General features: G+C 42.8%; 1 protein-coding gene across 9 annotated transcripts in view; it reads right to left on the reverse strand.

The window, feature by feature from the left end:
• Positions 1-16080, reverse strand: part of ARFGEF3 (ARFGEF family member 3) — a 118324-nt gene that overhangs the window by 24304 nt on the left and 77940 nt on the right. For all 9 annotated transcript variants that reach the window (XR_005596986.1, XM_039532493.1, XM_039532490.1 and 6 more), the window contains 11 exons: positions 15460-15626; positions 14281-14446; positions 9985-10092; positions 9361-9576; positions 9015-9125; positions 7259-7409; positions 6061-6375; positions 4714-4847; positions 2918-3063; positions 1245-1424; positions 527-671 (listed from right to left, as the gene is read on the reverse strand). Coding sequence is in view for 8 of the 9 variants with exons in the window: in XM_039532493.1 (XP_039388427.1) it covers positions 527-671; positions 1245-1424; positions 2918-3063; positions 4714-4847; positions 6061-6375; positions 7259-7409; positions 9015-9125; positions 9361-9576; positions 9985-10092; positions 14281-14446; positions 15460-15626 (1839 nt within the window). In the remaining variant the exon portion in view is untranslated. The remainder of the gene's footprint in view (positions 1-526; positions 672-1244; positions 1425-2917; positions 3064-4713; positions 4848-6060; positions 6376-7258; positions 7410-9014; positions 9126-9360; positions 9577-9984; positions 10093-14280; positions 14447-15459; positions 15627-16080) is intronic.

The following is a 16080-nucleotide window of genomic DNA, read 5'->3' on the forward strand; positions in this document are numbered from 1 at the left end:
GTGAAATGAAGCTTGCTCACCATCTGCTCAACACTTCCAGTATTAACAGTCCTCCTCTTACAGGAGCACCTGTTTCACAGTGGGGGGAAAAATGTAGGCTGCCTGGCCTGAGTGCATAGACAAGAGATGGCCATAAGGAGCATCTTTCTTTCCTCCAGTAGGACACCTGCAGAGGAACCTGATGGACCTAATGTTCCAGCAGCAGAACGTGGCTCAGGCAGACTGTTCAATGGCTTTGTTAACTCTCTTTCTCACCCCTGTGTGTCTGCTAGTGTTTGACAGGAATCACAGGATAAAGTATTCAGAGATTTACATTTGTTTTCTCCTTTACTAAAAAATATTCTAGATACTGTAGAGTACTGCAGGACCCACCACACTGCAGTGACACTACTGAGTTTTGCAATGTGTTGTTTTGGACCCTTATTGTAGATTATGACAGTATTTTTATTTACTTATTTATATGTCCTAGAGATAATGGGACAAAGAAACAAAGACATATCAAACAAACAAAAGAGAAAACTCATACCCATAGAATACTCTCCAACGAGGTACTCCTTAAGCTCTGACTTGCTACTGCTGTGCACTGTTTCCAGTGCACTGAACAAGGGCCTCCACCCGGACTGGATCTGAATGGAACACACCTCCACCAGCTCTCCTATAGACGTGATCACCTGTTGTAGGCAAAGCAGAGAGACCTTTACAAATATAAATCCACCCAGCAGAACAGGTGGAATGAATGACGAACAGAAATTGCCGCACAAACATCTACAGAAGTAACTGAAAAAAATGTAGATTTTTCTATAGTTTTTTTTTTTTCCAGAGAAAGCTACTTTTCATTAACATCTATAGGACTGGAGGTGGATTTCTGTTGAATAACCATGTTCCTGCTCTAAGGAAAGAGAACAGCTAAACCACCAGGTATACATTCCAAAAGCGTCGTGCTTCTTGGCTGCCATTGGATGTGCCCCCTCTTTGCAGATGTGGCTCTAATGCACAGTGTACACTAGGTGGAACCCCTTACCTTGTAAAGGAAGTAATTTGAGTCCTGACAAAGGAGCAGAGCAAAATATAGTACTGCTCAACAATACACTGAGGAGAAAGGACCCTTCTGAAACCCTGAAGAGAGATATCACCCCATTAAAGGAAAGTAGGCAGATACTCTAGCCACTAGGTGTACACCTGAGACCGCTCTCATTGTTTGTATGGCACACAGGGTGTAGGCACCATCCTCAGGGTTGACTTACCTGGTCCTGGACATCCTCATCACACAGCTCCAGCTGCATGATGCGCTCAAAGGGGCGGAACAGCGCCTCACTGAAGTGAAAATGAGGGGGCTCATTCCAGTCTGTCAGCACCTCGGTGAGGATGTCATGGATGAAGGAGACGGCCTTCCGAGAAACATGTCTCTCCTTATGACAGGCAGCCTACAGGGACAGCAGGGATGAAGGAAGAAATACCAGAATTTTGGCCAAGCAAAAAAATAAATAAATTACTTTTTGATTAGATTGTTTGGGGGGAGGCAAAAGTAGCAACTTGATAGTGCCAAGACCCAAAAATAGCTCCAGCATAGTGTGACCAGAGGGTCCTGCTTCAATGAACAGAGTGACTGGCCAATGGAAGACAAGGAGCTGTGTATCCGAGATGCTTAGTATTCTGGAGATGCAGGAAGATTTATTGAGAGTTCAAAGAAAGCACTAAACTCAAAAGTTAAAAAAGGGGTCTGCAATCTTCCCGGCTTTTTCAGATTACTGTTGATTTGAATGGCTAACATGTGAGAGATTTAATTTCTCTTCATTCTCATTGTATAAATATAATGTTTATGGATAAGTACTGTACTTAGTATGTTCTTGGACTCCAGAATAAAAGCCTCTGGGGAAAGGGACCTGGTATCTACAGCACAATAAAAATGACTAGCAATAAAGTATACTAAAAAAGAAATGGCACGCTGTCAACAGTACACTGCTCTTCTGGCAAGAGCTGGCATGAATCTGGACAGAAAATTATTCCACACTGGGGGACTACCCCAGGCATCTCTAAGTTCAGTCCCTTCACTTCATCCAGCCATTTCCTCCTTCGGCTTTCACCTATGCCAAAGTTCACCAAAAGAGAACTATACTGACCCAACATTTTGAAAGCAATGGGTGATTCTGGGAGTCTCACTCTTTGGATGCCAAAATTAAGCCATGTTAAAGGGGCCTGGGTATAAGATGGTGGGTGCTCAGCACCTTCTGAAAATGGGGCCCCTTTAAGGTATCTCAAGCTGGGCATCAAAAATCACTAGTCATTTTGAAAATTAAAACCACTGGTACAGTCAAAACATATGACTATGGACACTTTAACACACCTTAACACCTGACTTCAAATATTTTCTTTATCGTAGCTCTTAAACGCCTGAGAAATGTGCTTCCTGTGCACCTTAAAAACCTGAACGCATGATGACATGTTCATTAACATAAACAAAATTCAGGCGCACATACTTATTCATGTGACTGTCATACATCCAAGAAACCTAGCTCCATTACATAGAACAGTTTTCAATTATTTTAGGCACAGCTAGTTTCCACAGGAATATAGTAATTGCCATGTTGAAATAGACCAATGGTCTGTCTCTGGAATCATGTTTCTGAATGTAGCAATTACCAGATGCTTGAGAGGTACATTGTGGGCACTTTCACACCCACCTATCTCAGCTGTGCAATACTGTACCATAAGAAGAGGAGCGTATTTCTTCTTGACTCTAGCTAATGAAGAAGTTTAATAACCCATAAGATGTTATTCTAGCCAGTATAACTGCAGATATTCTGCTTTAGTCATTTAAAAAGTTCAAACTTTTTCTGAATATCTTTAAGTAAGGTGCGTTTATAATATCTTATAGCTGTGAGTTTCACAGGTTCTTCTTTCTCTCTCGCTCTCTCACCTCTACAAGATGAGGTGCCACCAGGCTCCAGCAGCGCATGAGGTGGAGCAATGGACGGGATTTACTCCGTACAATCCGGAGCATCGCGTCCCCAAGACGAAACAAATGGAGTGCGCTTCTCCTGTCCTGGGTAGACTTTACTTCACCTACAAGAAAAATAAGGTGAATTAAGTAAATAAATGTGAAAATTAATTGTTACGACCAGAGGGGTAATTAACAGAAATTAGGCAGCTGCAGCATTTCATCTCTGCAGGTTTGGGTTTGAATTCACAAATTATTTGATTTTAATTACATACACATCAATACCAGTCCAGAAAGAAATTCAACATAGCTAGCAGTCTGTGCTTGCAAAAAGCATAGGAATAGACTGAGAAAAGGACCCACGTTGTAGGAACAGCTTACACAGCTATGCAGCTTTGACAGCAAATAGTGTGGATTTTTTCAAATGCATTTTTAAAGTGTAAACACTTGGAGAAAATATAAAATAATAAATCAGTGATAATTAATGTTCAGTACTGGCAAATATGCAGTCTAGGTGGGCAAGTGGTTTATGATTTATCCTGAGTACAATGAGTTGGCTTTAGAAGCCTCTGGTAACATTTACAGGGAAGAGTATTAACTGCAATTTATTTATTTTCTTAGTAGTGGAAGGTTGTAAATTATCTTTACTGAGTTGAAGAACACAGGACAAAGAGAACTTAAAAACATACTCTGAATTTCCCCAACAGACAGTACATATTCTTAATTCCCCAACACTTTGAAAACCATCCTAATATGAAGATTTCATCTCCCACTGCTCTCAAAATGTTAGGAAATTCACATTAGGAAGCTTACCTCTTTTTGACACGAAAAACAAATATTTAAGCAGCTAGGCAGCACTATTTAAGAAGCACTAGGCTAATTATTAGTGGCATGAATCTTTAAAATGGAATTACTACTAACATTTGTTGACTGAACACTGTGTACAGAACACAGAGGGAGACTGTTTATTAATAATAAAGTAATACATGCTGTTGAGTCCTGGAGAGAGAAGATGTATGAGCAGAAAATAACAAATTGAGTGTCATTCTGGAACAATGCAAAGTAGCACAAAACACAATCTGAATTCACTCGGGGTGAAACTCACCCCTTTGCAGAGCGGCAGTGCTAATCCTGTGCACCACTCAAGTCTCACTTAGATCTTGGTCCAAAGTTCTTTTAGTCAATGGAAAATTTTCTTTCTGATCAGGTCCTTATGCCCAGTCTGAAGACCTATGGGAGACTTAAGTATTGCACAGGCCTTGTGCTACAGAGGGGTGGATTCCACACAGAGGGAGAAACCTGGAGAACATATCCCCTCTGCTTTATCTTGAGAGCCTTTGTTAGGTCCTGTCTACAACCCACTCATGGCTTATTACCATGTATACCCACTTAGTGACATGTAACCTACACCTGCCATCTAGGTCACACCTGAATTTAGCCTACAGATGTTACTAATTTGGAATCTTAAAGGACATTTAAAATGTATTATTGTTTATATTATAGTAGCACCCAGATGTCTGAGGCAGGATTAGTGCCCTGTTGTGCTAGGTGCTGTACCACAGAAGTTGAAAGCTCTCTTGGTCAGGGACTGTAGCTATCTTTTGAAAAGGCTTTGCAATTCCCCATCAGAGGGATTTCACACTGAACTCTGTATTTTATTTGAGCTCTTTGTCCCTGGCATATTGTAGCAAAATGAACACAAAGTAAATCATGTAGGAAATGCAGAAAATATACAAGAAGCACCTGAATCCTCACGAAGCCTTTAGTAGATTTACCTGGCATTGCTAAGGAGTAATCAACTGTATCTGTGACTGAGTAGAAGAGCTGGGACTGAGAAGCTTTTTTGAGCTGGTATAGGAAGCCACCCAGTGCCATCAGGTTTAGCTTGTGAGCAGCATCTTCAAATAGCCTGTAAGCAAAAGTGCAAAGAATGTAACTTGAAAATGAGCCATGGAGGTTAAAGTTTCTACGTGCATTGAAGAACCTCAACTACCCTGCCAGTGTTAGCAGCAGATTAGTTTACATAGTGTTACATACAGAGTCCACTTTGATCCACCAGCTTTATTATTTTTAGGGGGAGGAAGAACAGGGGAGTCCAAAATTAACCAGAACTCTTTCTGGGGCTTTAACTGCGGCACAGACCATTCTTAATCCCACCTCAAAATACATCTCGTGGTTTAATGACAATAGCTAACAATCCAAAATATGACACGGGTCAGCTCTTCAGCTGAGGTGAATTGACATAGTTCCATTAACTTCACAGTTACACCAATTTGCACTATCTGAGGAGCACGCCCCATATATATGTAATATAAATGAATTAATCTTACTTTGAGAAATTCAGGCCTAAATTTTCAGAGACGGGAGCCTAAAGTTCAGCACCTAGGCAAGCGGTGGTATTTTCAGCAAGACTGCACATCCAAAGCTCCCAGGGAGCTTCTGAATTTTCTGAATTAGGGTTGTAGTTTAAAACTGTAAGCGGAACTTTACATTAATGTAAAATTGGATTTTTAATGTATCTATTTATTATGTATTTTTCAAAAGGAGATCACAACACTAATCTTGACTGATATCACAGTGAAATTCTGTAACAGCAAAGTCAAAAATGGAGACAGTCAGGGCTTACTCTTGCTCTCATTCAGTCAACAGAAAATCTCTCCTTCACTTGAATGGAACAGGATCAGGTGCCTGTTGAGGTCCACAGTGAAGTTACATTATGAAAAATCACACCTATATAACTAAGAGCGCTATTATTCTGTAGTCCTGTGCACAGCGTTGCAATTCTGAAATAAAAAACGATGCAGCATACGAAATATGCTGCCCAGGCATTAACTATTTTTTGCTCATAATTTACAAAATACATTCCTCTTGGGGATGGAGCCCAAGCATGGAAAATTTCAGCAAAAAGGAGATTTTAATTTTTTTAGCATGTTACAAGTATGAGAAAATAGGATGTGCTAATAGAAATCTCAGCCCCACCTCAACTATAGCATTGGCTGCTGAGCGAATGGCATAAACATTTGTAAGGTCCAGAACTGGCAGCCTGTTCCCTTTACTTTACAGGAAGGCTCAGGAGAGGTTTTGAGAAGCCAAAACCAGGTTTCAGACATTGCCATCCATACCTGTCAGCCTGTGTGGAGAGGATGAGGACAGCCTTGGCGGCATTGCTTCCACTTAGCAGGCTGCCTCCACGGAAGTCGAAAGCTCTGCCCTTGCTACCCTCCTTGATGAGGTCCTGGATGGAGACGGGCTGGATGACAGGATTGTTGCTCAGGGTGGTCTCCTGCTCAGGGGTCAGTTCCTGGGGAGAGTTTGTAGACGGATAATCCACCTGCAACCCTCCTGTGGCCTGCTGCGATTGGGTTATAGTGAGAGGGGGCTGAGATGCGCCATCGCTGAAATGGGTGTGCTCCAGAGTGCTGATGTATTCACACACCCTGAGAACAAATGGGACAAGATGGACTGTGAATCCCTAGAGTCAGTCACTATAGAACTGTTTGGTTCTGCACTGCACTTGCTCCTTAAAGGTAATCTGGAAACATCTGTAGAATAATGAAGTCCAATGTATTTGTTTTACTGGTCTCTAATAGTGTCTGTCACTGCAGCTAGTTTAATCATTTAGAAAACACATAGTGATGTAGGCCAATCACAATAAAGGGGGGCATAAAAGCTAAGAGTCCCACTATCAGAAAATGGTAATGGAGACCCCTGGCAGGTGGTCACGTCTGCTCTGGAGCCAGCCTATCTGGTGCCAGGCAAGTGGAGGTTTGTTATCATGTCATGTGGCCTGGAATTTCTCTGAAGGGGATATTGCATTTATTTACAGTCTGAGGGGGAGACTTCCAGAAGTGCCTGTTGGGGTTTGTTGTCCCTAAATGCCTGGACTTCCAATAATGACCTTAGAAAGGAAGGATAGCCTGGTGGATAGGGCACACGCTGGAGACCTGGGTTCAGTTCCTTGCTCTGCCGCATGCTTCCTATGTGTCCTTGCACAAGGGGTGTTAGATGCCTTAATACCTTTTGAGGATCTAGGCCTTAGTCCCCCTGTGCCTGCCCTGGTTCACAGCAGTGCTGTGAGGATCAATATATTAAGGATTGGAAAGCAATCAGATGGGTGTATCTAAGATTATCCTTAGGCCCTTTTTCACCCACTGAATTGCACTCAGTCTCCCAGGTCCACTATTTGTGTGTGTGGCGCTGGAGCACCTCCCAGAATGATAAAGTGAATGCAGACAGATTTATTTTTCTCTCGCTCTAGGTAGCAGTAGTTGGGTTCTGTTAAAATAAATTTTCTGACCTAAAGCCGGTAGATTCCTGTACCTGAACACATGTGGCCAACAGTCTTGATTGTGGCTTCCCATTTCCAGGCCCACATTGAGGATGGCATCCATGCACAAAACATGAGCAGGGTGCAGGCAGACTCCCTGCACTTTCCCCATCTGTTCCAGCTTCTGCTCCATTTTCTGTTTCACTGTCCCGTTAACAATAGAAGTAGATTATTTAAGAACATGCATCACTTAAACAAACAAACAAACATTTGTTCTCACAGATGGTGGGGATGGAGAGGACTACAATATGAAAGATCTATATGAAGATGGCATTTTAGGCAAAATATAAAAGCAAACACCTTTTTCGGATGTACATGCTAAAAAAAAGTCCCTTTTTTTTTTGTGTGTGTGTGAGAGACTGTACTGCTCATGGAAGGCGCTAAACTGACTCCATTACAGGTTCACATCTTCTTGTTATTCACAACAGACAAAGCATTGCAAGACACAGTGCAAGCTTCCCTCTACAGCTGGTTGGAATTATTTTTGACAATTTCTTTTCACTGAAGCTGAGATGCTTCATGGAGATGTATTAGATTTGACAAGTTTCATGACAGGAAGGTCTCTGAGGTCCAGGGTGGACTCCTGGGTCACTTGATAACTGAGAGACCCAAATCGAAAACCTGATCTTTTTTTATCAGAAAACAGATTTTTCAACACCATTCCTTTTCACTGAAACACTGGAAAGGTCTGTGTTTGTATTAAGGTGGAACAAACACCAATTTTGAAATCTTGAAAGTTGTCACGAAACACAATCGTCATCCTCCAGCCAGCTCTACTCCCCCCATATTGATCATCCAATATGCCCCAAATGTCATTTCCAGGGCTCTCTTTTCTAGGTATCAGAGGGTTTTCACTCTACACCTATTCAGTCTTTGGCCTCTGCTGACTGCCACTTAGGGCCAGTTGTGATAGCCATTTTTGTGTCATGAACTTTTATCCAGTGGGAACTGGAATGAGGTCTCCAAATTCATTTCACTCAGGCCACCAAACATGGGTGGTTGACAACTTTGCGTCACTAATGATCTCGATTTGCTTTGAAGCAGTAATCTAGATGTGACAAAAACGAGATGTCCGGTGGCACCTTAAAGACTAACAGATTTATTTGGGCATAAGCTTTCTTGGGGACTCCTCGTTGTTTTTGTGGATACAGACTAACATGGCTACCCCTCTGATACTAGAAGTGACTGACTTTTTATCCTGTTACTACATTTTTTCGGCTTCATCAAGCTTAACTTAATACACTTTAGAGATAGGCAATTTTAAACATCTGAGAATATGTGATGGTAAAGGATGTATATGTAAATAAGCAAGCAGAGTGAATGTCATGAAAATAAGTAAGACTGAGCACATTTTGGTGTCCTTCTCAACTCATGGTACTGTCAGACACATAAGACGTAAGTTTTTATAAGTTGTTATTACTCAGGTGCCACTATGGCTGCATTTGTGTCACCAAACTTTAAAAGATGAAACTTTAAAATACAGTTTTGAGTTTAATGGTGTTCAACTGAATCAGTAGAAGATTTATATAGGATAAAATGGAGCGTGAAGTAATAACAAGGTCCTGGTACAGTGAAGTCTGTGTGAGACTAATGGTTCCCCCTGTAGATGTACTTCCCATACATTTGCATGGCAATGTAATGTGGCAGTGAAATCCCCCCATCCCTACATTTCCCATAACAAAATACCTTACAATGTCATTACTATAAGGAACATTAGATAATAAGGACTTCTTGGCCAATGGTAGCTACCTTGAGTTATAGCATCACTGGGCTCTTGGGCGTCTCTTTCCTCCTTCTCTTCTTGAACACAGGAGGCAGCAGCCATTTGGGCAAGGGCAGATGCACAATTAGCAGCAACCCCTACAAAGAGGCACAACAGCTATTGTCTAATCAGCATTTTCTTTTTGGATTTATGCAATCTTACCATCAGACAGCATCACGAACAGGGCTATTGACTTCTACACCAGCTTTACGGGGCTTCCCAGTTTGCTTCCCCTCTTCCCCAAATTCCCTGCCCCCCCTGTTAAGAACATTTACTATGCACTGGTCCATCCAATGACATGAATCCATCTAGGAATTCAGTCCATACTGATACCTAGAGCACAGCTCAGCCGGGCTGCCTTCCTCAGTCCATCCAGGCTCATACAAATGGAATCTCTCTCCTTCTGGTTCTGCTCCTTGACTCCTTCAGCTCCCAGGATGAATGCTAACCCTTTGGAGCTTCCTGCCATTCGACCAGTCAAAGGTGTGGATAAGGTATCAATCAAATTCTTCCAGCAACCGATCAGAAGGTATCGGGCAAAAGCAACACCTGGAGCAAGAAATGCATCCATCATTTTCCTGGAAAGTGAACTAGCTGCTGCTTTGTCATTAGGGGGAAACAGGCCCCGTTCCTTCCTTACTTGCTGGACCATCTGATGTTTTGACTAGTGCATAGGCTTTATTGACTTAGGCCACTTTACATTCTAAATGTTTGATCTTATGTTCCTGAATGTGTTTTACTTTATATGAAAACACAGTTAAACTATTTAAAGCCTGCTGCAGCACCAGCTGTGATTACAACACTTCGGTTAAATTAATCCATGATATAACTTCACTGGGCTTAGTCCCCTGTTTGTCTGAAGCCTTTGCACACTTGAATAAATTCCATGGGGTCCTAGTGTATATTATAAGCCTACTAATGGTGGACACATACACGTACGCAATATAGACTCACTACCTGCCACAACAGAATCATCGGTCTTCTGGTTCTGGGTGAGAGGAGATTGTGTTGATGCAGATGCCATCAGCTGCCCACCTATAGCACTGCTCCCCAAGCCATCAATGTCTGCCAGACCATAAACACACACATATATGGGGTCAGAAGAACATTTCATATTGAACCACTGCACTAAGAGAATTCCAGAATTTCTGATGGTATATTTTTAAGGGTCTGATTCTCAGTTATATGTCTCTGGCAGTGTGAAGGGACCTTAATGAGGATGCAAAAGGGCCTCCAGGTAAATAAGAATTACCATATATACTCGATCATAAGCCAGTTCGTTTATAAGCCGACCCCCCAAGATGGATAAGTAAAAATAGAAAATGTTTATAACCCATTCATAAGCCGACCCTATAATTCAGGGGTTAGCAAACTTTGGCTCCTGGGCCATCAGGATAAGCCGCTGGTGGGCCGAGATGGTTTGTTTACCTCGAGCGTCTGCAGGCACAGAGGTAAACTTAAGTAAACAAAGTGTCCCGGCGCACCAGCTGCTTACCCTGACAGGCCGGGACAGCAACTGGTGGGGAAATTTGGGGGGGGGGGGGGGGAACTTAAGCTGGGAGTCAGGGGAGTAACCCCTGTGACTACCCCCCACATGACCCCAACCTTAGCCCGGGACCTCCCACATTCTCTCCCCATCCCAGCCCTTCCCACCTTATCTGGGGAGGGCCAGGGGAGGATGTCTCTGGCCTGGCTGGAGCTGCTCCAGCAGGCTGGGCAGCGCGGTCACAGCCTGCTCCAGCAGGCCAGACTGGGCAGCACGGCCACAGCATGTTCCAGCGGGCTGGGCCGGGTGGCGCGGCCACAGCATGCTCTGGGGGGCGGGGCCAAGCGGCACGGCTGCAGCCTGCCAGCCCCGGAGCTGCAGTTGCTTCGGAGGCTGGGGCGGGGAGAGCAGCGTAGCCAAAAGTGGAAAGACTCTGGCCCCACCTCTTCCCTTCTGGCTCAGCTGGCTGTGCTGCCTCTCCTTGCTCCCTCTGTTGGGGGGGGAGGGGCTGGGTCCCACCTCTCCCTCTCTATACCCGTTCATAAGCCGACCCCCTTCTCTGGTGCTTCCCTTTTTTACTAAAAAAGTTCAGCTTATGAATGAGTATATACGGTATATCCCTTAGTGTTCTCTTCAGTGCAATTTTAAATGATTCAAAGAGAAGGGCATCCATCACTTTCCTTGGTCCATAGTCCAGTCGACCTCACTGATAGGAAATTTTCTCCTGGTGTTAGTCACAGTTCAGAGTAAGCCACATCTTTGACTCTGCTAGCCTCTCTAAGTGGGTGCTTGGGGTGCAGGCCCATCTGGATTTGAGTACTGCAAGCCTTCCCTTTGGGAGCTGTGACCAGTGGGTAACACAGTGACCCAAAACAGCCTTTTCAAAACAAATGATTTTTTAATCTTAACAGTAGGAACAAAACGTAACCAGAGAAAAGGGTTTTTAACACAATGAAAGACGTACACGCATATCTATCTTACCTATAGGCTTAGGTAGGCCTAGCAGTTTAGCCCAGACACTCCAAACTTTAGGGACTGGGTTTCAGTCTGGCCCCCAGCAGTCTCTGCCTTTGGAGGCTGCCTTTTTATCCATCCCAAAGTTTTATGTTCCAGCCCTTCCCCCATTATTACAAGCTGGATGACTGAACTCAGTGTTGTTGGAGGTAAAATATTAGAATGAATGACTCCAGTAAATGGGGGTCCCTGAAGTTACTGTTCCTTAATACAAGAAACCTCTACATGTATGAGCCCCGTGTAATCATACTGCACATAACACAAACAGAATGTAGAATATTGATAAAATATTACAGGCATCCCCACCTCCTTCACAATATTCAGCCTAAATGTTCTTTCTAGAGAAATTAAAGGGAGCACTGAAGTGTTTGTCAGAGGAGTCCTGGTCTTTTAGCTTCTTAGCAGAGTTATGTCTCAGCAGTAGCATTTCAGCATATCCCTGGCATAGTATCAATCTAATGGGAGTTCAATCAGTGGAAAAAGTGCAGGCTCGGACTCCCAGCATTTATGCTTGTACAGAGCCCTGGGTATCCTGACATTACATTGCTGTGATATCATGAAACCAGTGACCTACGGCTGCTCCAAAAATCTGCCTGTGAAAATACAAATCTAGGATGTGTGCCCAGAACATGGAATGCTCTTTTCAAAAGATTCCCCCTGAGAGACCTGCAGTGACAAAGGAGTTTGGTGCGTTGAATCACCCTATTTCTAGGCAGTTACACAGCTTCCTTTCCCATTCATCAGTATTTACCTACATGTGCTGGTCAAGTTTTAAAAGCCCCTTTGGCTTCTTTTCAAAAATATACATTTTTTGAACAATAATGGCAGCTTGCTACTATGGAGGCAAATGCCTTTGAATTCTGTAGAAGACAAACTCTATAGAACACTGTGGGCCACATCTTCCCTGGTGTAAATTGAAATAGCTCCACTGACTTCAATCAGTTATTAATAACCATTGATGAATAGAGCAGGAAGTTTTTTGGGACAGAACTGCCAAGGAGCAGCAATAACAACAGCAACAGTCAGAGCTTATATAGTGCTTTACAAAGGCAGTCAGTGTTGCTGCCCCTATTTTACTGGTGGGGAAACTGAGGCACCAGGAGGGACGTGACTTGTTCAAGGTCACCCAGCAGGTCAATGGCACAGCCAAGAGCAGAGCTCAGGTCTCCTACAGTCCAGTCCAGTGCTTGATCCACTAGGGCATGTTCTTTATGTTCTGGACACAAACCCTAGATTTATATTTTTGCTGACAGATTGTTGGAGCAGCAGTAGGTCATTGATTCCAAGATATCAAAAAAAGAGGATAATTTCAGCATCTGCCGGAGACAATCCCTCAAGCTCAGTTACACCAGCTCAGGATCTGTCCCTATGATGTCTCTGATAAAGCTACAGAGCTACTTTCAACATGCTCTGATCATTCAAATCAGTTAGTGAACATTCCTATACAGCATGTTTCTACATTGCCTAGCACAACTGAGCCCCGATTCTGATTAGAAACATAAAACTGGCCATACTGGTTCAGACCAATGGTCCATCTAGCCCAGTACCCTATCTTCCAACGGAGACCAGTGCCAGATGCTTCAGGGAGAATGAACTGAACAGGGCAATTATTGAGTGATCCATGACCTGTCGTCCAGTCCCAGCATCTGGCAGTCAGGGGCTTAGCCATCTTGGCTAATAGCCATTGATGGACTTATGCTCCATGCTTATCTAATTTTTTTTTTTAACTCAGTTATAGTTTTGGCCTTCACAACATTCTCTGGCAATGAGTTTCGCAAGTTGACTGTGCGTTATGTGAAGTGTAGTACTTCCTTTTGTTTGTTTTAAACCTGCTGCCCATTTATTTCATTGGGTGACACCTGTTCTTGTGTTCTGCAGAGGGGTAAACAACACTTCCTTATTCACGCTCTCCACACTATTCATAATTTTATAGACCTCTATCATATCCTCCCTTAGTTGTCTCTTTTCCAAGATGAACAGTCGCCGTCTTCTTAATCTCTATTAATATGGAAACTGTTCTATGCCCTTAATCACGTTTGTTGCCCTTCTCTGTACCTTTTCCAATTCTAAGGTATCTTTTTTGAGATGGGCGATGAGAACTGGACATAGTATTCAAGGTGTAGGCGTACCATGGATTTATATAGTGGCATTATGATATTTACTGTCTTGTTATCTATCCCTTTCTGAATGGTTCCTAACATTCTGTTCGCTTTTTTGACTGCCATTGTACATTGAGCAGATGTTTTCAGAGAACCATCCACAATGACTACAAGATCCCTTTCTTGAGTGGTCACAGCTAATTTACACCTCATAATTTTGAATGTATCGTTGGAATTATGTTTTCCAATGTTCATGACTTTGCATTGGGGCTTGCAGCACTGCCATAAACACAAATAAAAGAAACAAAACAAAGAATCCTTTCATAGTCTATTCAGTTTTTGGTCACACAGGCCATAGGGAATCAAGGTACTATCAGGTATTTTTTTTTATTTGATCCAGGATTTCAATACAGAGTGTCTGATCCAGATTAAACAACCAGATATGTGCCATAACTGAATCCAATTTCTTCTCCACTGGCACTTTAGTAAGCGCCATATTTTAGCGCTATTGCATGTTGATCTACAGGTAACTGAATGAAGCCTAATGTTCAAGTATTTAATATTTTAGGCATCTGCAGAATGCATTTAGAAGTTAATCTGTACTGATACGATCATAATACTGTGTTCATATGGCCATGGTAACATAATACTGACCAGTCAACATGGTGATGAGCGGAAGACGGTGCTCCTCAGGGTTTCCCCAGTAACCAGCCTCTCCCAGGATGTTCCTTTCCAGTACCTGATGGTAGAGCTCCTCAACCCACGCTTGAGAGAATACCATCAATACTCCACTGGCCTGAACCTGCTTCATAAACTCCTTCTGCAGAGAACAATTCAAATCCAAATGTAACATGACAGTCAGTCACCAGTGTGTAAGCCTGAGCCAGCAGATCCACTACTCCTCTCTGAGTGCATCAGACTGCTGAGGAAATGAGGAGGAAAAGGATGGGGGTATGGAGCTTCTGTAAGAGTAAGAACTGACCTAGGACTAGATCATGCCTGGCCCATACACACCTGGACAACGGCAAGTGCGATGGTGCAAGGAGCTTTTCACTCTTTGTGACAGCTCATGTAGGAGACAGGCACAATTACAGTTCTTGTGGTGAGGGAATTGGTGGGACAGGTCCTTCAACACTTCTCCTGGGCTGTACAAGACCCAAAAAGGGTGTGGGAGGCAGGCCATGGTCCAACACCTTCAACTTCAGCCTGTTGAGTAGGACCTGAGTGCAGGGAGATGTGATGACACCTGCTGCTCTCCACAGGCTCTGCACTAGCAACTAAGCCCTTAATGAGACAGGGCCCATTCCTGAAGTCCTTACAAAGGCCAAACTTCTAGTGACACACAAGGCCAAGTTCAGGCCTGGTGCAAGGGGTGCAACCCCTAAAGACTTCAATGGAAATTTTGTAAGGACTGAATTATTATAATTGATAAAAACATATGGTAAATGCTAATAATGTTCAAGGATTAGTTTTGATAATCACTGGAATCGAAATACTCTTTGATAGTACCGGTAACGACTGTTTCTCCCCTCCTGCCCCAAATGATGTCAACTAGAGCTAGGTGAATTTATTTTGGCCAATAGTTTATTCATCAAAAAAATGCATTTGGGGTGTGTGTAACAAAAATGATTTGCAAATTTAGGTCAAATTTAGTGAATAGTTTATAGTAGCTTCATGGTTTGAAAGCATCAGGTTAGTTTCTCTGCCTACTCTCAAATGGTTGATAGGAAATGAACATATTTCAGCTGCTCCAAATAAAATAAAAACTGCATCATTAGCCACCCACAGAAATTTTTACTTCTCACCATGGTTTGTTCTATATTCCTCACTTACCAGCAACACAGGTGCTTGGGCAGGTTTCTTCCTGTAGTAGTCAGAGTTGGATAACTTCAGGTTGAGAAGAAGGGTGTAGTGCGAGACCATGTAGATACTGTCTGCATTCATCAGAGTCTGGAAGCTGAAATTGGGGTTCCCCTCAAATCCTGGCGAGAACATCATATCTAACGAAAAGGCAGAGTGTGAGCCCTCACACTTCAAATAGATTTTATTCTGGAACAATCATAACTTAATTCTAGTAAAACACAGGCCTTTCAATAGTAATGAATATATATTGTGTGTGTCTATCGTGAACATTTAATATAAACAATATTTTTTCTCCATTCCTATCTTGAGTTTGATCTTGAATGGTGCTGAACACTCTGATTCTAGTCCAGCAAAGTCCTTAAGCATGTGCTTAACTTTAACCATATGACTAGTCCAAGACTTCAAAAGGCCAACTGACATGTTTAACGTTAAGCACATGGTTAAATGCTTTGTGAAATCAGGGGCAAAGTGCTCAGCACCTTGGAGGATCAAGCCCCGTAACATCACTCTTTGACCTAAAATTACAATTACAGGGAGAAATATTTGGTGCTAACGTGGCTGGAACTTGGCACACCTCAAATTGTCAGCAAA

Source organism: Mauremys reevesii, linkage group 3, assembly GCF_016161935.1.
Source record: "Mauremys reevesii isolate NIE-2019 linkage group 3, ASM1616193v1, whole genome shotgun sequence".
NCBI classification, from domain to species: domain Eukaryota; kingdom Metazoa; phylum Chordata; order Testudines; family Geoemydidae; genus Mauremys; species Mauremys reevesii.